At 42.8% G+C, this 24952-nt stretch overlaps 1 protein-coding gene across 1 annotated transcript in view; it reads right to left on the reverse strand.

Moving 5' to 3' along the window:
- The window catches only part of TRMT2B (tRNA methyltransferase 2 homolog B), a 65418-nt gene extending 49504 nt beyond the window's left edge, over window positions 1–15914 (reverse strand). The window contains 8 exon segments of the mRNA XM_072743508.1: window positions 741–763; window positions 765–840; window positions 1637–1729; window positions 1731–1768; window positions 3829–3883; window positions 4594–4785; window positions 13996–14144; window positions 15792–15914. Coding sequence (XP_072599609.1) covers window positions 741–763; window positions 765–840; window positions 1637–1729; window positions 1731–1768; window positions 3829–3883; window positions 4594–4785; window positions 13996–14144; window positions 15792–15914 — 749 coding nt within the window.
- Between the last annotated feature and the right edge of the window lie 9038 nt (window positions 15915–24952).

Here is a 24952-nt window from a genome sequence, read left to right on the forward strand (position 1 = left end):
CCTGGGTGGCTCAGTGGGTTAAACATCTGCCTTCAGCTCAGGTCATAATCTCAGGGTCCTGGGATAGAGCCCTGCATCAGGCTCCTTGCTCACTGGGGAGTCTGCTTTTCCCTCTCCCTCTGCCCCTCCTCCCCACACATGCTACTGCTCTCTCTCAAATGAATAAATAAAATCTAAAACAACAACAAAAAAAGGTAATTCTCTAATAAAGAGGAGACTGTTCCCAGTATGGAAAGATGCATAAAATGATGATAATGACAATGGTAAGTGGACAGTGGCAACAACATTAACATTTACTGTCAACTGGAGTTCAAGCATATATGACTTTTATTTTTTTAAGGTGTATTTATTTATTCATGAGAGACACACAGAGACAGAGGCAGAGGGAGAAGCAGGTCCTTCACAGGGAGCCGGATGCAGGACTCAATCCTGGATCCCAGGATCACACCCTGAGCCAAAGCAGATGCTCAACTGCTGAGCCACCCAGGTGTCCCCACATATGGCTTTTAGAAAAAAGTGTGAAGGTTGTGATTCCTAGTAATATGTGACAATGACTACCTGCCCAAAAGCATCCAAAATCAACTTTGTGATCACGTTCTGCATCAAACACTTCATCCTTCTCCTTTAACGCAGCCATATTTTCCATTCTTCTCCACCCCCACTAACAACGTTCCTGCACCTTCCCTCTCCTCTCAGCCCTTGGTTTGTTATTTCTACTAGTCATGGCCTCCAAATGAATTCTCCAAGTTCCCAGGTAGTACCCCCATGGTCTTTGTATTGCCATCTGGACCTCAGTTCACAGAGAAGGTGGACTTATTTTGGTAGCCATTGATTACAGGTTGCAGAAGGCAGGGCAGGAGAAGCACAACAGGACAAATGAAACCAAAGAGAACAGCAATAAAAGGAATGTAAGAATGTCCTCTAGATGAGGACAAGTAAATGTGCTTGCTTGAAGGTTATTGCCTATTTGAGAGTCCATAGCTGAGGTCAAGACACTTCACAGACACTCCATAGTGAAAAGGAGTTTCAATCTTGCCATGAAGCAAGGGTTAGCAAACTATTCTAGGAAAGGGCCAGATAACAAGTTATTTTAAGCTTTTCAAGTCATATGGTCCTTGTCACAACTACTTAATTCTGCCATGTAGTGTAAAAGCACCCACGGACAGTCCATAAACAAGTGAGCCCAGCTGTGTTCAAATAAAACTTTACAAAATAAAGCAGGGCTGGAAGACAGTTACGGCCTAAGGGCCATAGTTTGCCAACTCTGCCATAAATTAAGTTCTACCTCTCTGAGGCCTCATTAGGTTTCCAAAGTCTGAAATCTTTCTAGAGGTTAACACTGTAGTGGTTGAGAAAGTGAGCTTTACATCAAATTAGACCTGAGTGTGAACCTCAGCTCTGGCACTTTCTAGATGTGTGTCCTTGGGCAAATCACTTAATTTCTCTGAATCCCAACATCTTCAGCTGTAAAATAATAGTGCCGACCCCTCAGGGTGACTATAAACAGTAAACTAGACAATGACACATGTTAATCACTTAGCACAGGGCCTGGTCCCCAGAAAGTGCCCAGTAGGTACTGGCTGATATTATTAATTATTAAGGGGACTTAGTAGATAAAGGGAAGTGAGAGCTTACAGAGGATATAATAGGATGGAAAAGACAACAGAGCCCCTCAGCTCTGGGTGCAGATGTTGTCACATTGACTCCATTGAGCTTTTGGAAGTAAGACTACTCTCTGTAAAATTTTCTTCTGAGCTTCAAATTTCACCTGCAAAAGAAAAAGACTTATGCAGTATCACCTCAAAGAAAGGAAAACAAAGAGGAAAAGAAAAGGCTGTCCCACAGATTCCTGGGTTATGGTCTTAGCAGACAAGAAATCCATAATGATGTGCTAGCAGTAGACCTAAGAAGGTATTGGGAGAAAGGTCAAGAGTGAGCTCTTGTGTAAGCTCTTCATTTTATCTGATCTTTCAGTTTGAACACTCAAGCTATAGGTCAGTGCTGGGATAATGGAAATGTTTTATGTTGGTATTATGTTCTATATACTATGGTAACCACTAGCCATATGTGGCTAATGAGCACTTTAAATGAGGCTCATGTGACGAGGAACTGAATTTTTAGTCTCATTTAATTTTAGTTAACTTATACAGTCACCTCTGCTATAAGAGGACAGAAGCATTTTTATGCTATGCAAAATCACACAAAAGAAATCATTGAACATTAAGAATACTAATATACAGAATTGCTGAATCACTATACTGTATGCTGGAAACTAATTTAATACTGTTGTTTAACTATATCGGAATTAAAATTAAAAAAAAAAAAAACAAGAAATCACAGGGCTCATGAGAAAAATGGGGTTAGGCACACATTCCAAAACTTTATCAGTAATGCACATGAAAGAGAAAGGAACCTAACATAACAGGTAATACAGTTTTACATGCTAAATGGTTAAGGAATGTATAGATACATACTACAGGAAGAATGACTCTTTGCCCTGACAAAGACCTTAAGTTTGCTTATGGAAGTGGCTGTCCACTTGTAAGTTACCATGAAGTGGTGAAAGAAGGGTTGTGTGTCACACAGAAAGACCTAGCAGCAGATGTGGATTGAGTGTGGCTCATAACATGCCCAGTGAACTGTGGGAACCCGTAGGTGTTTGAGGGGTGTGTGCGTGTTCATTTTATGTATGCTTATGCAGCTCAGTTCTGCTGGGTGCAGTTTGCTTCTTTCATCTGGTATTTCTCGCCGATGAAATCACTTCTAAGTCAACGTGATATTTGCATTATGTTCAAATTGTTCCCTGATCTATCAATTCCTTGGAATAAATTTGTGTTTTTAAAACAAGCATTACAGCAGAATTGACTGTATTTAAAATCAAATAGTCACCTGTAGCTAGTGGCTACCAGGCTGGAAAGTGCAGCTATATAAAGCACTCATACATACAGAGCTATAGGAATAACAAAAGGGCAAGGGAGAAAGGAAACAGGCATTTTGATATATGGCTCCAGAGTTTGGAAGACATTAATAGGTGCAAAGTTAAAATTTCGGATTCATATTACTCAGCCACCAAAAAGAATGAAATCTTGCCACTTGCAACGATGTGGATGGAACTAGAGAGTATTATGCTAAGGGAAATAAGTCAGCCAGAGAAAGACAAATATCATATGATTTCACTCATGTGGAATTTAAGAAACAAAACAGATGAACATAGGAGAAGGAAAGGAAAAATAAGATGAAAACAGGGAGGCGAACCACAAGAGACTCAACTCTAGGATACAAACCAAAGGTTGCTGGAGGGGAGGTGGGTGAAGGGATGGGGTAACTGGGTGATGGGCATTAAGGATGGCACTTGAAATAATGAGCACTAAGTGTTGTATGCAACTGATGAATCACTAAATTCTACCTCTGAAACTAATAGTACAGTATATGTTAATATAAAAAATAAATACATTTGAAAAAAAAACTTTTCAGGTTCCTTAGCATGTTGATTTTAAGCACCAGTTACAGCATCTGGGTAGAGCTGTCCAGTCAAGCTTCCTATATGTCTGGCACTATTCATCCTGATGGAAGTAAGGAGTGAAAACTCAAGCTGGGAGAGCATCTGGGTGGCTCAGTGGGTTAAGTGTCTGCCTTCAGCTCAGGTCATGATCCTGATCAGGGTCCTGGAATTGAGCCCCTCATCAGGCTCTCTGGTCTCAGGGAGGGAATCTGCTTCTCCCTCTCCCTCTGCTCCTCCCCATTGCTTGTGCGCTTTCTCTCTCTCTCTGTCTCAAATAAATAAAATCTTAAAAAAAAAAAAAAAGAAAACTTAAGCTGGGTACCAACCTTGAACTGTTCCTCACAGGTCAGTCTCCAGAGTGGTGTCACAACATAGGCCAGCCTTAAAAAAAAATTCAGGCACTTCATTTTATATATGTATGTGTGTGTGTGTGTGTGTGTGTGTGTGTGTATACTGGGCACCTACTTCCTGCCACCATTTTCTCTGGCATTTTACTTATTCAGAAACCTAACTCTAATGCCCCTGGGGAGATACAGTCTGGGAGAAGAGCCCATTTTGGTGCTGTCTACAAAGCAGAACAGATGGGCAAACTTAATATAAGAAAAAATCCAGATTTATCAGGAGGTAATTAATCATATTACAAAAGGCTTCACTGTTGGCTTCCTTTAAATAGCTCACCTCCCTAATGCTTTTAAAATATAATTTGATTTAGAAAATACATTCGTTGTATAAAATGAGGTATATTTGTGTTTGCATGGCTGCAAGGGGACTATTCATTTGTAAGCCATCTGATGTCTCTGGATTCCTGGTTTTCAGCATACCTGCCCTGGACCTTTATAGAGGCAAGGTCCTACTTTAATACCTCATTTCTGTGAAAAAAACACACTTAAAGACAAAGAGAATATTTTCTGCCATCACAAAGCATTTCCACCAACATTCTTCAGATGTCTTCAAATTTGCCCTTGGTATCCTACCTTAGGTACCCCCTTGAATCCTTGCAATGCCATGTTAGTTACATCAGGAATACAGAATTTTAGTAAGCCCAGGGATTCAAACTTGCTAATGAGAAAGGATATCAGCCTGGGCCTTACCTTTCCTGCCAGGAACCATTAGGTGGTCCAACATGGTTTGATTTCTTCTAACTTTTTTGTCCTCTTTGACACTTCTTGGCTATGACGTAAGTGAAGTTTCCCTTACATGCTGAGCTCTTAAACAGCTGTGACCAACCTGGAGGTTTTGTAGCACACCAGGGGAGTAATCTTGGTTTGGAGATAAGACCCACCCTGGAGAAGAAACACCTCGGGCTATGCATTAGGACTCTTTTCATAATACCTGCCAACCACAGAAACACTGAAATTCACCTGCATGAAAGGTGAACAAACAGAAGTTGAGAAACAGAAGCACAACTCCCAAACCCCTTCATTCAATTACAAACCCTTATGAAGGGACAACTGAGTAGCTCAGTGGTTGAGCGTCTGCTTTTGGCTCAGGTCGTGATTCTAGGGTCCTGGGATCGAGTTCCGTGGGAGCCTACTTCTCCCTCTACCTATGTCTCTGCTTCTCTGTGTCTCTCATGAAGAAATAAATAAAATCTTTAAAGAAAAAATCCTTACGGAAGCGCAACATGTAGCACAGTGCCTGTCACAGAGTCAACCCTTGGTAAAAGCAGGCCTGCTGAATGGTACTGCATGTCAAGTACTGGCTTAGGTTCCCAAAATAAAAAGATGAGGGAAATAGACTCTTGTCCTCCAGAGATGTGTTCGACTCCCTGGATACACTTCTATGGCTAGTCCCTCTCTATATCCTAGCCTCCCACTCAAAAACCAATCAGTCGTCAACTAACACTTAGAAAGTGCTAATGATGTGCAAGACACCGTGTCACACAACATAGTGAAAGGGTTACAAAGGTTACAATCTAATTGAGAAGGGGACACCTGGGTGGTTCAGCAGTTGAGCGTCTGCCTTTGGCTCAGGGCATGATCCTGGACTTCCGGGGTCAAGTCCCACATCGGGCTCCCTGCATGGAGCCTGCTTCTCCCTCTGCCTGTGTCTCTGCCTTTCTCTCTCTCTGTGTCTCTCATGAATAAATAAATAAAACCTTTAAAAAATCTAATAAAGAAGATCAAGTGCAGATGCAGGAAAAGATGGTAATAAATAACACAATATGCTTAGGTCCTGACTAATGCTCAGGAAAAGCTTCCCAGAGCGGGTAAGCCTTGCACCAGGTCTTAAAGGATGGCAGGGAAGTGAATCAGATAAACATCTGGGCAATGGCTAAGTCAGTCTGGCTAAAATAGTAGTTCATTTTAGGGAACAGCGTAAATGAGGTTGAAAATTTACATCAAAGTGAGATCTGGAAAAACTTTAATGCCTGATTAAAATATGGGCTTTATTATGAAGGCAACAATGGGTTGATGGTGGCTTTACATAATGAAATAAAGATGAAATAGGGAGGTTGGGGCGCCTGGGTGACTCAGTGGGTTGAGTGTCTGCCTTTAGCTTGGGTCATGATCCTTGGGTCAAGGGATTGGGCCCTGTACTGGGCTCCTTGCTCAGTGGGGAGTCTGTTTCTCCCTCTGCCCCCTACCCTCTGCTCATGTTCTCTGGCTCTCTCTCCTCTCTCAAATAAATAAATAAATAAAATATTTTTTTTTTAATAAAATATTTTTAAAAAAGGAACAGGGAAGATAATGAAAAGCTTCAACGACAGGGATGTCCACTGTTATTCAACATAGTACTGGAAGTCTTACCCTCAGCAATCAGACAACAAAAAGAAATAAAAGGCATCCAAATCAGCAAAGACGTCAAAATCTCACTCTTCACAGACAACATGATACTTTATGAAGAAAACCAAAAAAAACTCTACAAAAAAATTGCAAGAACCAATACAGGAATCCAGCAAATTTGCAAGATATAAAATCAATGATCAATGCACAGAAGTCAGTTGCATTTCTACATACTAACAAAGAGACAGAAGAAAGAGAAATCAAGTAATCGATCCCACTTACAATTGCACCAAAACCACAAGATACCTAGGAATAAACCTAACCAAAGAGGCAAAAGATTTGTACTCAGAAAACTACAGACCACTCATGAAAGAAATTGAGGAAGACACAAAGAAATGGAAAAACACTCCATGCTTATGGATTGAAAGAATAAATATTGTTAAAATGTCTATGCTACCTAAAGCAATCTGCACATGCAATGCAATAATACCATCAGCACTTTTCACAGAGTTGGAAAAAACAATCCTAAAATTTGTATGGAAACAGAAAAGACCCTGAACTGGCAAAGGAATGTTGGAAAAGAAAACCAGGGCAGCCCCCATGGCGCAGCGGTTTAGCGCCGCCTGCAGCCGGGGATGTGATCCTAGAGACCTGGGATGGAGTCCCAGGTCAGGCTCCCAGCATAGAGTCTGCTTCTCCCTCTGCCTATCTCTGCCTCCCTCTCTCTCTCCCTCTCCCTCTCCCTCTCTCTCTCTGTGTGTCTCTATAAATAAATAAATAATCTTAAAGAAAAAGAAAAACAAAGCTAGAGGCATCACAATTCCAGACTTCAAGCTAGATTACAAAGCTGTGGTCATCAAGACAGTGTGATACTAGCACAAAAACAGACACATAGGTCAATGGAACAGAATAGAGAATCCAGAAATGGACCCTCAACTCAACTCTAGGGTCAAATAATCTCTGACAAAGCAGGAAAGAATATTCAATTTAAAGAAAAGAGTCTTGGGGCACCTGGGTGGCTTAGCTAAGCATCCATCTTTGGCTCAGGTTGTGATCCTGGAGTCCTGGCATTGAGTCCCGCATAGCGTTCCCTACTCAACGGGGAGTCTGCTTCTCCCTCTCCTTCTGACCTTCCCACTTGCTCATGCTCTAGCGCGCACTCTCTCTCTCAAATGAATAAATTTTAAAAATAAAATATATAAAACAAAAAAGACATTTTCTTCAAGTGATATTGGGAAAACTGGACCACCTTCTTATACGATACACACAAATAGACTCAAAATGGATTAAAGACCTAAATGTGGGGGCCACCTGGGTGGCTCCATGGTTGTGCCTCTGCCTTTGGGTCAGGGAGTGACCCCAGGGTCCTAGGATGAGTCCTGCATCTGGCTCCCTGCGAAAAGCCTGCTTATCCCTCTGCCTATGTCTCTGCCTCTCTCTGTGTTTCTCTCATGAATAAAAAAAGAAAATCTTTAAAAAAAAAAGACCAAAATGTGAGACAGGAATCCATCAGAATCCTATAAGAGGGGCGTCTGGGTGGCTCAGTCTGCCTTTGGCTTGAGTCATGATCCCAGGATCCTGGGATTGGGCCCCCAAGCATTGGGCTCCCCGCAGGGAGCCTGTTGCTCCTGCTCCAGCTGCCCTTTGTGCTCTCTCTCTCTGCATCAAATAAATAAATAAAATCTTTAAAAAAACATTCTAGAGGAGAACACAGGCAGCAACCCCCTTGACCTGAGCAGAGTGACTTCTTGCTAGACAAGTCTCCAAAGGCAAGAGAAACAAAAGCAAAATGAACTATTGGGACTACATCAGGATAAAAAGCTTTGTACAGCAAAGGAAACAGTCAACAAAACTAAAAGACAACTTATGGAATAGGAAAAGATATTTGCAAATGTGTTACCAGGTAAAGGGCTAATATCCAAAATCTACAAAGAACTTATCAAACTCAAACACCTCCAAAAAACCCAAAAAATCTAGTCAAGCAATGGGCAGAAGACACGGACATTTCTCCAAAAAAGACATCCAAATGGCCAACAGACATGTGAAAAAAATGATCCACATCATTTGATCAGGGAAATACAAACCAAAGCCACAAGATACCATCTCACATGGGTCACAATGGCTAAAATTAACAAGTCAGAAAACAACAGATGTTGGCGAGGATGTGGAAAAAGGGGAACCCTCTTCCACTGTTGGTGGAAATGCAATTTGGGGATTCCTGGATGGCTTCGTGGTTGAGCACCTGACTTTGGCTCAAGGCGTGATCCCAGAGTCCTGGGATCAAGTCCCACATCTGGCTTCCCTCAAGGAGCCTGCCTCTCCCTCTGCCTGTCTCTCTCATGAATAAATAAATAAATCCTTTAAAAAAGAATATCACTTAGCCATCAAAAAGAATGAAATCCTCATATTTGCAACGATGTGGATGGAACTAGAGGGTATTCTGCTAAGCGAAATAAGTCAAAGAAAGACAAATACCGTATGATTTCACTCATATGTGGAATTTAAGAAACAAAACAGAGATGCCTGAGTGGCTCAGTGGTTGAGGGCCTGCCTTTTCTTCGTATATTTTTTTATTGGAGTTCAATTTGCCAACATATAGCATAACACCCAGTGCTCATCCTGTCAAGTGTTCCCCTCAGTGCCCATCACCCAGTCTGCCTTTGGCTCAGGGAATGATTCAGATATCCTGGGACCCAGTCCCGCATCAGGCTCCCTGCAGGGAGCCTGCTTCTCCCTCTGCCTGTGTCTCTGCCTCTTTCTCTCTGTCTCTCCTGAATAAATAAATGAATCTTAAAGAAAAAAAAAACAGAGGACATAGGGAAAGGTGAGGAAAAATAAGATGAAAATAGAGAGCAAAAAAAAAAAAAAGAGAGAGCAAGGCAAATCATTAGAGACTCTTAACTCTAGGAAATAAATAGAGGGTGGCAGGAGGGTAGGTGGGTGGGGAAAAGGGATAATTAGGTGATTGGCATTAAGCACTGGGTATGATAGGTAATGATGAATCACTAAATTCTACCCCTGAAACTAATAATATATGTTAAATAAATTGAGCATGTAAAGAATTCAAATCAAGAATTTAATTAGATTAATAGAATGAATCTAATTCTTTTTTTTTAATTAATCTAATTCTAAATCAACTCTAAATCAAGCATTTAATTTAAAAAATAGAGAAAACAAGCAAGCAAGTTCAGGGATACCTGGGTTGCTTGCTCAGTCAGTTTGGCACCTGACTCTTGGTTTTGGCTCAGGTCATGATCTCATGGGTTATGGGGTCAGGTCCTGTGTTGGGCTCCATGCTCAGAGGAAGGACTGCTTGAAGATTCTCTCTGCCCCTCTCCTGCTCACAGGTACTCTCGCTCTCTCTCTCAAATAAATAAATCTTTTTTAAAAAAGCAAATTCATGTATGAGGCCTGTGTTTGCAATGGTAAGGAAAATATCTAAATGGAAATGCCTAACAAGTAAGTAAAGAAGCAGTACTACAAGTCATAAGAGAAGTCAGGGTTAGAGATTTGGTTAAATGTCTAGGTACAAGGTGTAAGATTTAGAAAAAAAGAGCTTTCAGTAAAGAGTAAAAGTTCAAATGACTACACCTGAGAAAAAGGTGCTACTTGGAGAAAAAGAAGAGATGCTGGTGACCCAGGAGAACATGGAACTTAGAGACCAAGGAAGATGCCTTTAGGTAAAGCACTGACATATCCTGTAAGTCCAAGGCCAAAGAAAGAAGGGAAATAAGGCAGCAGTAAGTGGCAGACAGGAGAGACAAATGAAGGTTTGAGATCATAGGTGAGTAGACCCTAGAGTCAGGCAGACCTGGGTGGTCCCCTGGCTCCACCACTTATTAGTTAAGTGGCCTCTGGCAAGTTAATCATTCCCCATGACTTTCCTTTTTTTTCATTCATAAAATGGAGATAGCAATAGCACCCACCTCATAGAGCAGCTTTAAGAGTCAAATAAAGTATAATTAATAAAAAGTACTCAGAAGATTAAGTAGAGATGATGTTTGTAAAGCTCTGAGCACAGCACCCAGTACCAGGCAAAAACTCAGTATGTGTTCATTTTAACTGCTGCGATGTTTAAGGACAGTACAGGACTGGGAGGGGATGGCAATATTGAAGGAGGGGAGCAGGGGGAAGGAAACTATAAGGCAAAAGCTGCAAGAGTTAGAACAGGTGAAGGGCTCACTTTGGGAGAAGGAAGGAATCCCTTTGCCTCCAACACAGGACTCAGTGTTGTCTATTTACTTCGCGGTGCCTGATCATTGCTATGTAACTTGTTTGAGTACCAAGGACATGTGAATGGACTTGGCTGGACACCTTAATGATGAGCTGTGAAATTACCTTTTAACCCTTGTCCCCTACCTTGGATTACATTCCAATGTTAAGTTATACCTTAATTCAAAACACACATACACACGTGTCTCCAATGTATGTAACAGATTTGTTAACAAAGATTTCTCCCCAGCTTTCTCTTATTACTGCGAAATTAGTATGCTATGACCACTAGGTAACTTAAAGGATGATGACATGGGTGCTGTAATGTTTAGCCCACATACCATTTTGTGTGTTTACAAAGTACCAAAGAAGGGACACCTGGCTCAGCAGTTAGGCATCTGCCTTTGGCCCAGGGCGTGATCCTGGAGTTCCAGGATGGAGTCCCGCATCAGGCTCCCTGCATGGAGCTTCCTTCTCCCTCTGCCTGTGTCTCTGCCTCTCTCTCTCTGTGTCTCTCATGAATGAATAAATAAAATCTTAAAAAAAAAAAAGTACCAAAGAAAGCAGCTGTCACAACATGGAAGCATTTCAGGGGAACTTCAAATTTCTAACAAAACAGGGATCCCTGGGTGGCGCAGCGGTTTGGCGCCTGCCTTTGGCCCAGGGCGCGATCCTGGAGACCCGGGATCGAATCCCACATCAGGCTCCCGGTGCATGGAGCCTGCTTCTCCCTCTGCCTGTGTCTCTGCCTCTCTCTCTCTCTCTGTGTGACTATCATAAATAAATAAATTAAAAAAAAAAAAAAACAAATTTCTAACAAAACAGATTTAAGCTGTCCCAAAGTTCAGGTGTTTATATTGATAGCACCCTCCACACAACTCCCAGGAAAAGGCAAATTATTAAGAACATGGGCTTTGGAGTCATATTTTGATCTCAGCTCTGCTGCTCACTAGCTATGACTGTGGGCAAGTTACTTAAGCAAATGTGTCATCATCTATAAAATCAGGACTAGGAACACCTACCTTTCAGGGTTGTGCTAAGAATTAAAGAAGCTCATATATTCGAAGTGCTCAGGATGGTACCTAACACAGCAAGCAATGGACATGTTTCACTGCCCTGCCTTAGGCTCTAATTCAAAGTACATCACTTGATTTCTTTTTTTTTTTTAATATTTTATTTATTTATTCATGAGAGACACACACACACACACACAGAGAGAGAGGCAGAGACACAGGCAGAGGGAGAAGCAGGCTCCATGCAGGGAGCCTGTCATGGGACTCGATCCCAGGTCTCCAGGATCACACCCCGGGGCCAAAGGCGGCACTAAACGGCTGAGCCACCCGGGCTGCCCCATCACTTGATTTCTTCATGCCTCAATATGTCTGACCTGCAAAACTGGTGGGATGTAATAAAGCATGTGAGTGCTGTTAAGTAAAATTATGTGCTATTTTTTAAGGAAACTTAAAAAAATACAAACAAAAGAACTTTCATAACATTCTGCATTAGTGCCTGCTAGGCTGCGGTGAGCTTAAGGCCTGCCTGGACCCTATTAATATTATTAAAAGTGTGTGGGGATCCCTGGGTGGCTCAGCAGTTTAGCGCCTGCCTTCGGCCAGGGGCGTGATCCTGGAGTCGTGATCCTGGAGTCGCGGGATCAAGTCCTGCCTCGGGCTTCCTGCATGGAGCCTGCTTCTCCCTCTGCGTGTGTCTCTGCCTGTCTCTCATGAATAAATATTTTTTTTAAAAAGTGTGTGATCTGTGATAAACATTTTTCTAAAGTGAATGAAAAGTATGTATTTGATATGAAGAAAAGCCAAAGCTAGAGAGAGGAAATGAGTGAAGAGGTAGGAGACAAAGAATAAGGAAAGGGTAGAGTGGGGGTAGGCTGCAGGGGGAGGGAGTCCTTCTGGTCCAGAAAAGCCCAGTCCCTCCAGGTGACAGAGGATGAAAGAAGCTGCAGGCCCAATTAGGAGTGGCAGAGGAGGGACAGGGGAGCTGAGGATTGAAGACAGCTAACCATACCCCATAACATTCCGATTTGAGTGTGTAGGTCCTCTCACTGATGAATGCCACCACGACTTTGCTCCACTTGGCCTGTACCCCAGCAGTGGGCTCTTGTGCATCTAGGTTTCTTCCTCTAAATTACCAGATATCGTCTAAAATAGGGCTGTACTGGGCACCTGTGTGGCTCAGTGGTTGAGTGTCTGCTTTTGGCTCAGGTGCTGGGATCAAGTCCTGCATCAGGCTCCCCATGGGCAGCCTGCTTCTCCCTCTGCCTGTCTCTGCCTCTCTCTCTGTGTCTCTCATGAAGGAATAAAATCTTTAAAAAGGGGACGCCTGGGTGTCTCAGCGGTTTAGCGCCGCCTTTGCCCCGGGGTGTGATCCTGGAGACCTGGGATCCAGTCCCATGTCGGGCTCCCTGCATGGAGCCTGCTTCTCCCTCTGCCTGTGTCTCTGCCTCTCTGTCATGAATAAGTAAAAATATATATGTTTTTTAAAAAAATAAATTTAAAAATAAAGTAGCACTGTACTATTACAACCAGTCATCTCTCCTGGTAAAGACTCTTTCATCATATTTAGTAATTTCTGTAGTAAAATATATTTTTCAAGGCAGCATAACAATACCAAAGTGAATTATGTTTGTTTCTTGATGTCAGAGGGGGCACCTGCCCACAGAAAAGACTAGTTTCTTTTCAAAGGTGTTCCTATTTTATTTCATTTTTTTAAATTTATTTATGATAGTCACAGAGAGAGACAGAGCCCGATGTGGGATTCGATCCCAGGTCCCCAGGATCGCGCCCTGGGCCAAAGGCAGGCGCTAAACCGCTGCGCCACTCAGGGATCCCAGGTGTTCCTATTTTAAATAAATGCTCAGGATAAAAAAAAGTGTGTGACATCTGCTCAGTTTTTGCCTCAGGAATTAATCAGAAGGGGACTCAAGAGTCCAGAGCTGCCAGATAGGAGGGTAGACTAAGTCTCTAGGATGGAATAGCTAACCTGCGTGAAATGCTCAGAGGTTCCAATCTCAGGCTTATTTGGTAGGTCTGATCCGGGTGGGGCCAAGAAGCTTCTTGGAGGAAAATGCTTACCCACAGACAAGGGTCCTGCTTTCACTCTGTTTACATTTCCTTCAGTTAGGCTGGCCCCACACACGGTTCTCAGCTAAACGAGATGGACATAGGGGTGTATTGCTGCGTCCTTCCAGCAATGCACGTTCAATCCGGTCCTTCCCACACCAGACCCCTTCACCAGCCCCTCCACACCCCTCTTCTTCGGGCAAGTTCCACCCACCGTGTCTGTAGGAAAGACTATCACTGAGTTTGGGCCAAGGGAGGGCTAAGGTCACAGAACAGGCGGACGCAGGGCTGGCCGCAACCTTGAACAGCCAGCATAGGTCCCGTCTGCGTCCCCACCTCCGCCAGCCTTCTCAATTCCCCGCCCCATGGGCAGATTGGCTCACGAAGCGCTTTTCTACAGTAAGGGTTCCATCAGGCTTTCCATCAGGCTCTCCACGTAACCCCCATACCTTTGTAACCAACAAATCCTCCTACAAACCTGAGGCGACAAACGAAAAAGCCAGCGGACAGCCTGGATCTCTGCCGCTGGGAGTCACTTCCTGGTGCGTACTGCGGCTCGACTCCCGACGCACACACAGCCAGCCCAGGGTAGGCGCGACGGGACGCGGGGCTCCTCCCAGGCGCGGGTCAACCGGCCCTGCCTCGGGGCAGCCAGTTTCGGGGGACCCTCCTCCCTACTTTAGCAGGGCGCTTCTCTAGAGCCTTTCCTCAAAAATCACTCAACGCTCTATGCCCTCACCCCTGCCTCCCCCAGGTTTCTCCCCAAGGCTCCCTCTCCTCCCCTGCCAGCGACCCCGCCCACCGCTTGCTCTTCTCCCCGTCCCATTGGTGGGTCTGGACAAGCTTCAAACATCACAAAGGAATTTGAACCGCAGGTTAAGAGTGCTACCCATCTGGGGGGGGGTGGGGGAGAGCTTGCAATTCTACTCAACCAAAACTATAAGCTCAGATCCATGATGCGTTGAAAGATTAAGATATGAAGGGTGGGGTGGTTTCTTCAAACCTTTTAGTCGGCCTTATTTGGGGCCCTAGGGTTTTTCAGGCATTCGTTCTCTCCTCTATTTTATATTGCTTCAAAAAAGTGTTCTGTTCTTGCAAGGTAAAGCTAGTTCCTTAAGTGGATCCCACGCAGGGCTACTAAGTCCTCAGGGCAAGAATTGTTTTTCAACTTCAAAAGACAGAAGGAGGCTAGATAACTGATGTGGGAAACAAAGGCAGAATGAAATGTACATAAAATTAAATGTCCTTGTAACCTGCAGTCCATTAACAAATACTTGAGGGGGACGCCTTTGGCTCAGGGCGTGATCCTGGAGTCCTGGGATCGAGTCCCACACCGGGCTCCCAGCATGGAGCCTGCTTCCCCCGTCGCCTGTGTCAATGCCCTCTCTGTGTTTCTCACGAATAAATAAATAAAATCTTTAAAAAAAAATACTTGAGGCAGGCAAAGAGTATAACCTTTCTCCAGGAAGCCCCCAACTGTGTTAATGCCTTGCTAGAGGGAAAAACAACCTCAGTTTGACAATAGCAAGGCCTCCAGTATCCTGTGAGTCTTCTTTAGCATATGAAAAAACTTTGGAACTTCTCTATCTTTTACTTCCCCCAGTCCCAAAGTATATAATTAGCTGCTCCTCACAATCCCAGTGGGGGCAGCAGCTCTTCCTGCCCACCGGTCCTGTCCCCATGCTTTAATAAAATCACCTTTTTGTACTGAAGACATCTCAAGAATTCTTCTCCGCCCTGGACTTCGGACCCCACGAACACACCAACACTACTCCAAAAATATATCAGATACCATTAATTCATTTACTAACTCCTGGAAGAGATTCAGCGATTCCTTTAATTTTTAGAGGGTTCAGGAGCCCAACCAAATGAGTAAGAGAACGTTGAAGTAGGGACGCCTGGGTGGCAAAGCGGTTGAGCGTCTGCCTTTGGCTCAGGGCCAGATCCCGAATTTCCAGGATCAAGTCCCATATTGGGCTCCTTGCATAGTGTTAGGTTTTTTCCAAAATGAACGGTGGAGAGATTTAAAAAAAAAAAAAAACAGCAGAGCCAGACAATAGGTTCGAGATAGCTTTTAATGGGGAGCGCTCCCTGGCGAGGTTCCGTGACTCGGAGAGGTGGCCGGAGTCAGGGAAGTCGCGCGGGGTTGGGGAGTGTGGGGGTTTTTAAGCCTTATTGGTTCCGGGTCTGGATCCGGGGGGGGGGGGGTCCCTTGCCAAATTAGGAAAGGGAACACCGTGTCCCTAGGTGATTGGCTGGGGGTGGGGATAGTACAGACGATGGGGGGTGGTCCCTGGCTGGAAAGTCCTGGATGGAAAGTTTCGGTTTCCCGTCTAGACTTCGATTTACTGGAGATGATGTGGTGGTCATGGCTGCTTTGGCGGGAAGATCAGCCATTTTGACCCAATTTGAGATGTCCGCCATTTTGGGTGCCCCTGTCTCTCAGCCAGCCCAACACATAGAGCCTGTTCCTCCTGTCTCTGTCTCTCTCTGTGTCTCTCATGAGTAAATAAATAAAATATTTATTTTTTAAATTTTATTCATTTACTCATGAGAGACACAGAAAGAGAGGCAGAGACACAGGCAGAGGGAGAAGCAGGCTCCATGCAGGGAGCCCTACGCGGGACTCGATCCCAGGTCTCCAGGATCACACCCTGGGCTGAAGGTGGAACTAAACCGTTGAGCCACCCAGGTTGCCTAAATAAAATCTTTAAAAAAAAGAGGGAGAGAGAGAGAGGGAGGGAACGTTGCACAGACACACAAGTTTTTATTAAAATTTACAGCAAAGTAAATTTACATTTAATGACACGTAGTTTTTATATTTAATAGTAAGTGGGCTTTAGTGGAAAGCGCTCTATAGCCAACATTTCAGTTATTTACATATATTCAAAGCATAACATGCCTATTATGCGCAAGGCAATGCCATAGCCCTAGTGAGTACAGCAGTAAGTTAAAACTGGCCAGGGCACCTAGGTGGCTCAGTGGTTGAACATCTGCCTTTGGCTCAGGTCGTGATCCCGGGGGTCCAGGAATAAGTCTCCCATCGGGTTCCCCACAGGGAGCCTGCTTCTCTCCCTGCCCATGTCTGTGTCTCTCATGAATGAATAAATAAAATCTTAAAAAAAAAAAAAGGTAAGCCTGACTAGTATCTCAAGTAACAGCCAGACCAAAGTTCAAAGTCCAGACCTGCCAGTTATAAGCTGTGTGAACGTGGGCAAATTACTTAATTGCTCAGGGCCTCAGTTTCCTCATCTGAAAAAATGTCCATAATAATTGCACCTACTTCACCAGTAAATAAGTTAATATATGCAAAGTACTTAGAACAGAGTAAGCACAGACTCAATGTTAGCTATTATCATCCAAAAATAATTTTACATACTGCACATACATGCTTACAGACCCTTTAAAAAAAGAGACATCTTTTACTTCCCATTCCAAAGGCCTGAGAAGGTATATGCTTGACTCAATTTATGGCCTTTTCTAACCACTCTAATGGTTCTTCATCACTATTTGAACTCAAGCCATTGTTTCAGGTTTCTAGGCTTGCACATTGCTACCAAATAATACCAGGCTGGAGAATGCACCTTTGATTTTCTTCTCCCTTTCTCTTCTTTTAGCCCCTTTTATGCAGGTAGCCAGCTCTATTTCTTTCTTCACCTCTTCTTCCCTTTCTTCTCCTTCCCATGCACTCCTGCTCCATTATCATTTCTCATGTTGGCACTCACTGTTGTGCCTAGCACAGAGCCCTAATAGGAGCTTGATGAATATTTGATAAATTGAATTGAATCCTCCCCTTGTCTACTTTGAAAGGGAAAGGGAATATTTTCACTCACCCCCATCCCCATCCCCACCCCCCACCCCCACCCCCACCCATTCTGAGCATCCAGTGAACTCCTTTATTTTATTTTTTTTTCAGTGAACTCCTTTAAAGCAAGTCTGTCATTTGAGAAGGCAGAACCCTAAGGGGCAAAGAGAAAAGAAATTAAGGAAGCTATAATATAATTATTTAACCATTAACCCTTTCATTTTTTTTATAAATTTATTTTTTATTGGTGTTCAATTTGCCAACATATAGAATAACACCCAGAGCTCATCCCACCAAGTACCCCCCTCAGTGCCCGTCACCCAGTCACCCCCACCCTCCGCCCACCTCCCATTCTACCACCCCTAGTTCGTTTCCCAGAGTTAGGAGTCTCTCATGTTCTGTCTCCCTTTCTGATATTTCCCACTCATTTTTTCTCCTTGCCCCTTTATTCCCTTTCACTATTTTTTATATTCCCCAAATGAATGAGACCATATAATGTTTGTCCTTCTCCGATTGACTTACTTCACTCAACATAATACCCTCCAGTTCCAACCACGTCGAAGCAAATGGTGAGTATTTGTCATTTCTAATGGCTGAGTAATATAACCATTTCATATTTATTTAATCTGATAAAGCATGCTCTTCTATAAAAGAGAAATCATCACATTTGTAAGAGGGGTAAGAAATATCCCATGTTATGGATATTCCTCAACTGGAAAAGTCAATAAATGGACATGTCATGGGTGACAAGCAATATTGTTAAATTAAATAAGAGCTGAAATCAAGATAACCTTTGCCTAACTTTATTATCAGCAAACCAAATCACAACACAGTGAAGTTTCTAGAAATTTGTCATTCTCACTTTGGTCCAGAGAAAATTTCTCTGGGCACTACAGCATTAGCTTTCAGAAATAACATGAATATTTTTAAGATTTTATTTTTATTTTGGGGATCCCTGGTTGGCTCAGCGGTTTAGTGCCTGCCTTTGGCCCAGGGCGTGATCCTGGAGTCCCGGGATTGAGTCCCACATCGAGCTCCCTGCATGGAGCCTGCTTCTCCTTCTGCCTGTGTCTCTGCCTCTCTCTCTCTCTCTCTCTCTCTCTCTCTCTCTCTCTCATGAATAAATAAATAAAATATTTTTAAAAATAAATAAATAAATAAATAAAAGAATTTTTCAAAATGTAGACAAGGGCCCATCTGCAATGGAATAGGCTGGGGTGATTGTAACAAATGCAGGTTCCTGAGCCCCACCCCATTCCTACAGAATAAAAATCTCAGGGAGAAAGGACTCAGAAATATTTGGGTTTCTAACAAGCACTGGTAGTGATGTCCATTAAAATTTGTCCTACCATCATGCAGCAACTGAAATACCAGATGATTAGTTGAAAGTTCAAAAAAATCAAATCATAAAGGCCATAAAATAGAATATAGATAATTATGCGTCTGCGATTTGGACATAGGAAGACTTTCTAAACTGAAAACCAGTAGGGAAAAAAAAACACGAAGTAGGTGGTTACTATGTGAACCTCAAGAATTTCTATATGACAAAGATATAATTAACAAATAATACACAACAGAAAAAGATAGGCAAGTATGGCAAAGAGTAAGAAAGACACAGTGATCCTAATAGAGACCTTGGCAAAGATTTGAAGAGGTAATTCCAGGAAAAGAAACAAAATTGGTCAAAAAGTGCTTTGTTCTACCTCACTAGTAATGACAGAACATGCAAAGTATATCAATTGGCAAAGATTTAAAAAGATCTGTTATTCCTCAGAGTAGACCATGGACAATTAGACAGATGCTCTCACACATTGCCAGTGAGATTGTAAATTGATATAAAGTTCCTGGAAAGTTATTAGAATCAAGAATCTTTTTTTTAAGATTTTATTTATTCATAGAGGCACAGAGAGAGAGAGAGAGAGAGAGAGAGGCAGAGACACAGGCAGAGGGAAAAGCAGTGTCCATGCAAGGAGCCGGATGTGGGACTCGATCCCAGGTCTCCAGGATCACGCTCGGCTGCAGGCGGCACTAAACTGCTGTGCCACTGGGGCTTGATTCTGGGGCCCAGAATCAAGAATCTTTTAAAATTAAAAAAAAAAAAAGAATCTTTTAAAATATCACACCATTTGCCCCCAAAATGCCACGCCTGGAATTCTATTCTAAGGAGATGGAAATGCAAACAAAGGTATACACTCAAAGGGTCTTACAGTTAAGAATAAAAAAGCATCTTTAATATCCAACATTAGGGGACGCCTGGGTGGCTCAACAGTTTGAGCATCTGCCTTTGGCTCAGGGCGTGATCCCAGAGTCCCACATCCAGCTCCCTGCATGGAGCCTGCTTCTCCCTCTGCCTATATCTCTGTCTCTCTGTGTGTCTCTCATGAATAAATAAATAAAATCTTTTTTAAAAAATAAGATCTGGGTAGGCCCAGTGGCTCTGTGGTTTAGTGCCGCCTTCAGCCCAGGATCTGATCCTGGAAACCTGTGGTCAAGAGTCACTAAAAATGACACTCATAGTGTGTTAGAAATGAGAGGGACACCTGGGTGGCTCAGGAGTTGAGCATTGAGCATCTGCCTTTGGCTTGGGGCGTCATCCCATGATCTGGCCCTGTTGGGCTCCCTGTGGGGAGTGTGCTTCTCCCTCTGCCTGTGTCTGCCTCTCACTTTCTGTGTCTTTCATGAATAAATGGATAAATCTTTGAAAAACAAAAAGAAGGGATCCCTGGGTGGATCAGTGGTTTGACACCTGCCTTTCGCCCAGGGTGCGATCCTGGAGTCCTGGGATAGAGTCCCGCATGGGGCTCCCGGCATGGAGCCTGCTTCTCCCTCTGCCTGTGTCTCTGCCTCTCTCTGTGTCTATCATAAATAAATAAACAAATAAATAAATAAATAAATAAATAAATAAATAAATAAATCTTAAAAAAAAAAAAAGAAAAAGAAATCAGAATGGCAGGGCACCTGGGTGGCTCAGTTGGTTGGCCATCTGCTTGGGCACAAGCCATGATCCCAAGGTCCTGGGATGGAGCCCCACATCTGGCTCCCCACTCTGTGGGGAGGTCTGCTTCTCCCTCTGCCTGCAGGGCCCCTGCTTGTGTGCATGCTCTCTCTCTCTCTCTCTCTCTCTCTGTCAAATAAATAAGTAAAATCTTAAAAAAACAACAACAGAAAGAAGTCAGAATAGCATTATCTTTGGGGTGTGGGGAGTGGCTGGCAGGGGGAATGAGGGGGCTTCTGAGGTGCTGATAATATTCTATTTTTTCATCTGGGTGCTGGTTATGGAGGCGTGTTCACTCCGAAAATTTAGCAATCTGAACTCTTGATATGTGCACTTTTCTGAATGTATGTTACACTTTAGTAAAATTTTAACTTAAAATTGTGTCTTTGAAAAGTTTGTAATGACATGGAAATATGTGTGGAAGGCACCCGAAATGCAAAAGGCAGGATAAAGAATTATGCATTCAGTATGATCCTATATGTGTAAAGCAAAAAATGCATTGGAAGGCAATACGCCAACTGTTTATAGTTGTTGCCTCTAGATAGCAAGCTTAAGAATGATTCATTTGTCAGCTTCTTTTTCATTTTTGTACTTTTCAAAAAAATTTTTTTACAATGGGCAGCCATTACATTGATGATAAGGAAAAATAGTAAAATATCAGAGAAGAGGGATCCCTGGGTGACGCAGCGGTTTGGCGCCTGCCTTTGGCCCAGGGCGCGATCCTGGAGACTCGGGATCGAATCCCACGTCAGGCTCCGGGTGCATGGAGCCTGCTTCTCCCTCTGCCTGTGTCTCTGCCTCTCTCTCTCACTGTGTGCGTATCATAAATAAATAAAATAAAATAAAATAAAATAAAATAAAATAAAATAAATATCAGAGAAGAAATGTGAATTGGCGTATCTTGGTAAAGCCCCCTTAGTCCAGACTGAAACTGAGAACCTCCTTAGTCTCAGTGAAACTGAGAACCAGATTTTATCAGTTCCTGTGGAAGTGATTTAGACTCTGAGGGACTAACTTAACACGAAGCAGATTTATAGGATACTGGCTTACAAGCCAGTTTCTAGTGACTGAAATATTCTCATCTCCTACCTAGGATCATACCTACCAGCTATTCATGGACTGGAGAAACCAAACTAGCAATCAGAAGGTCACTTGAAATTTAAACAGACAGAGATGAAAGGATTTGAGAGAGCTCTTTGGGTTAATTGTAACATGCCTACCAGACCCGTGTGCTTGTTACTTGAACAGTGTTGGGTAAACACTGACTCTCCACTGTTCTTTTTTTCCATCACCTCTAACTGCTTACCAGAATTTTCTGTCATTACAATATTACCTGCCTCCTAGCCTCATGTCACAGTTGCCAAGGTAACAGCTCATCTTACATGAATTACATTCTAGGTTGGTAGCTCCCAAGTGAGATATTGGGAAGCATCTTAATCTCATCTGCAGTATATCTACAGATTATATTTACAAGAAGTTGCTTCAGGGAAGAGTCACAGATGGCTAGTTTCATTCACTGTGAGCTTTTTAAAACATTTTTTTTCAATTGAGGAGTCTATCGTTTCCTGATCTATGTTTCTAATTTTTTCTAAGCTGTATCTCTTAGGTTTGGAGATACATATTACATTTGGGACCCTTCAGTTCACTGATCAATATCAAGGGTTTTTGAAGAGAGTACTTAGGAGAATGGCATTGACGCTTACAAAAATAGGGAAATCATCAGAAAGGGAGTTTTTTGAGAGAGATGATAGTGGAATATTCAGTGAGGGTCCAGTGGGCATGCAGAGAAAGAGTTAACATAATAGGGAAGCTTTTATGTTGTATGTGGGAGGAATTACCCTGGAAACTGTCACCAAACTACCTAGCTACCTTTATGTTCTGGTTTCTAGGGTAACACAGATATTTACTACTTCACATCTGCATGGCTGGTGCTGATGTTCATTTTCTCACTTAATAAAGTCCCAACCCTTGCTTTTAATAGTGTTGACATTTGCAGTTTAATATTAATAGCATTCCAACACTGGCATCTCTTCCCTTAGAGTTAGACGTAGAGAAATAACATGGAGACATCTATCCCAAGTCCTGCTCCACATTGGATACTATCAGTACATGAGCCTCTGTTTCATGCCTGGTACTCAGCCCAAGGGCACAAATTCTACAACCGAGAAGCTACAGTTTCAATCCCCTCCAAATCACCATCACCAGCAAATCTTTAATAAGAATGGCACTCATCTCTACTTTCTGTTCCTGATGCTGTACACCTGGATTTCTTTTAAGAGCCATTCTCAATTTGAATGGAATGGTAGGACTAGATTGTTTTTAAGATGCTCCCCTATGCTTTCATGTGCCATGATTCTGGGAAGAAATATAAATGAAATACTTTCTGCCCTGCCCCCACTAAGTTGTTTAAGATACTCTGTTTAGTTTCTGATGTTGTAACTAAGATCTTTTCCAAAGGAATCCAATTATGTTGGAAATGAAAGTGGTTATCCAGAACAACTCTCATAATAATAATTAATAATAATGATAATGATGACAATGCATATTCAGCATGTATTGAATCCTTATTTTGTGCCTCATACTGTGCTTGGTGCTCGATGTGCATTATCCCATGTAGGTACCTATTTTACAGATAAGAAAGTTGGTAGCTGTATTTTACAGATGAGGTAACTGACATTTAGTGAGAGATCAATAACTTGCCCAAGGTCACACAGTCACTGGTGGATTCAGAACTTGAATTCAGCTGTCTGATGCCCATGTCTCCACGTTTAATCTTTTAGCTTTTCATCAGTGGTTCTCAAATTTTAGTCTGCATCAAAATTCCCTCGAGGACTTGATAGAACAGATTGCTGGGGCTCCTTTCCAGAGTTTCTGATTCAGTGGGTATAGGATAGGGCCAGAAAATTTGCATTTCTAACAAGTTCCCAAGTGATGCTGTTGTTGCTGGAGCAGAGGACCTGTACTCTGTACTCTATTGGCTTCCATCAAGGACAGAAGAGCCTCCAGCTATAATGACAGGCAGAAAGGTTGCACTCTCCTCATGGTTCAGTGCTCAGGGACCCTGCAGATGTTTTGAACCCAGATTCCAGTCACAGTCTCTGCCTCTCCAGGAAGACCAGACAGGAGATTCCACCCCAGGAAAGAACACAGTGCATAGGCTGTGCTCACAGAACACGGTATTTCTGGAAATGGACACATGCTGAGTTAGGCTCAGTTTCTAACTTGGTCCCCACAGCTGGTTCTCTTTTGTAAGTAACTAAAAGTTAAAATTGAAGAGCAGTATTTGTCAAGTATAGCTCCCTGGTAGTTGGGATTTTGATATAACTGACACATTCAGTCCAATGCGGTAGAGGATCTCAATTAGCACTACTTGTGAAGCTGAGGAAAGAGCCATTACTGTGCAAGCTGTCCTCAGAGCTTGTTGTTCACACCTACCTTATAAAGAACATATGTCACCTATGGTAAACAAAAGCACTCACCCCACTATAACCTTGTTTCTCTTTTCACTTTTCACTCTTTGCCCACCTTGTGTTTCCCTGAGATACAGTTGAGGTCACTGAGCTTTGAGAACCAGAGTCCAGTGTTCATTAGTATGGCTGCACATTGGAAGTCACTTGAAAAGCTTTTTAAAAATACCTGTGCTGGGGACTCCACCCCAGACCAATTAAATCAGAATCTCTACAGATGGGCCCTGCTTCTATGACCTAAAAAAGAAATTTCCAGTTGATTCTATTTTTTTATAAATTTCATCCATTTATTCATGAGAGACATGGAGAGAAGTAGAGAGAGAAGCAGGCTCCATGCAGGGAGCCTGATGCAGGACTCCATCCCGGGACTCCAAGATCATGCCCTGGGCCAAAGACAAATGCTCAACCACTGAGCCACCCAGGGGCCCTCCAGTTGATTCTAATGCCAGCCAAGGTTAAAAACCAATAGTGGTCCAAAAAGTAGGCTCTGCAGTTAGGCATACTCTATTTTGAGCTCTACCACTCATGAGATTACCTTGGGCATATGGCCTAACCTCTTTGAGCTTCAATTTCCCCATCTGTAAAAATAGATAGATCTATTATAATAGAACTCATTGGACTTGTTTCCCAGGGATGTCTTGAAGCTCAAATGGGCTGATGTACATAATGTCCTGTAATTATACAATACCTAGCACAGAGTGATTGCTCTGCATGTGATAGCTAGTGATAACATGAGGGCATCTTACTGCAGCCTACAGAGCAAGTCATGAAGTTATGACCCTATGGAAGATATGGGTGTTATACCCACTCTACTGAGAATCTCACAGTATTTTGGGACCACTATGGAATGACTATGACAAGGCAAATAAGTTTGCAGAATATCTACCTTGGACATGTCACAGAAAACCTCTCCCATAACAAATAAGGGAAATGATGTTTCTTTGAATAAGACAACAAGTAAAAGTGAGCCAGAAACAAAGTAACATTGATACTCTACGAGACAAGCTGACAAAGTACCTAAAGGAAATACTATAGCAGTTGGGGTTCTCAGACCACACTGAAAATCAACAAAATTTTGATCATTTCAGAATGAAGGATGATCTGTAGTGTACATAGATGGTGGCCTCATTAGCAGTTACCCCAGAATTTTAAGAGCATTCAGGGATCA

The sequence above is a fragment of the Vulpes vulpes genome, chromosome X (genome assembly GCF_048418805.1).
Source record: "Vulpes vulpes isolate BD-2025 chromosome X, VulVul3, whole genome shotgun sequence".
NCBI classification, from domain to species: domain Eukaryota; kingdom Metazoa; phylum Chordata; class Mammalia; order Carnivora; family Canidae; genus Vulpes; species Vulpes vulpes.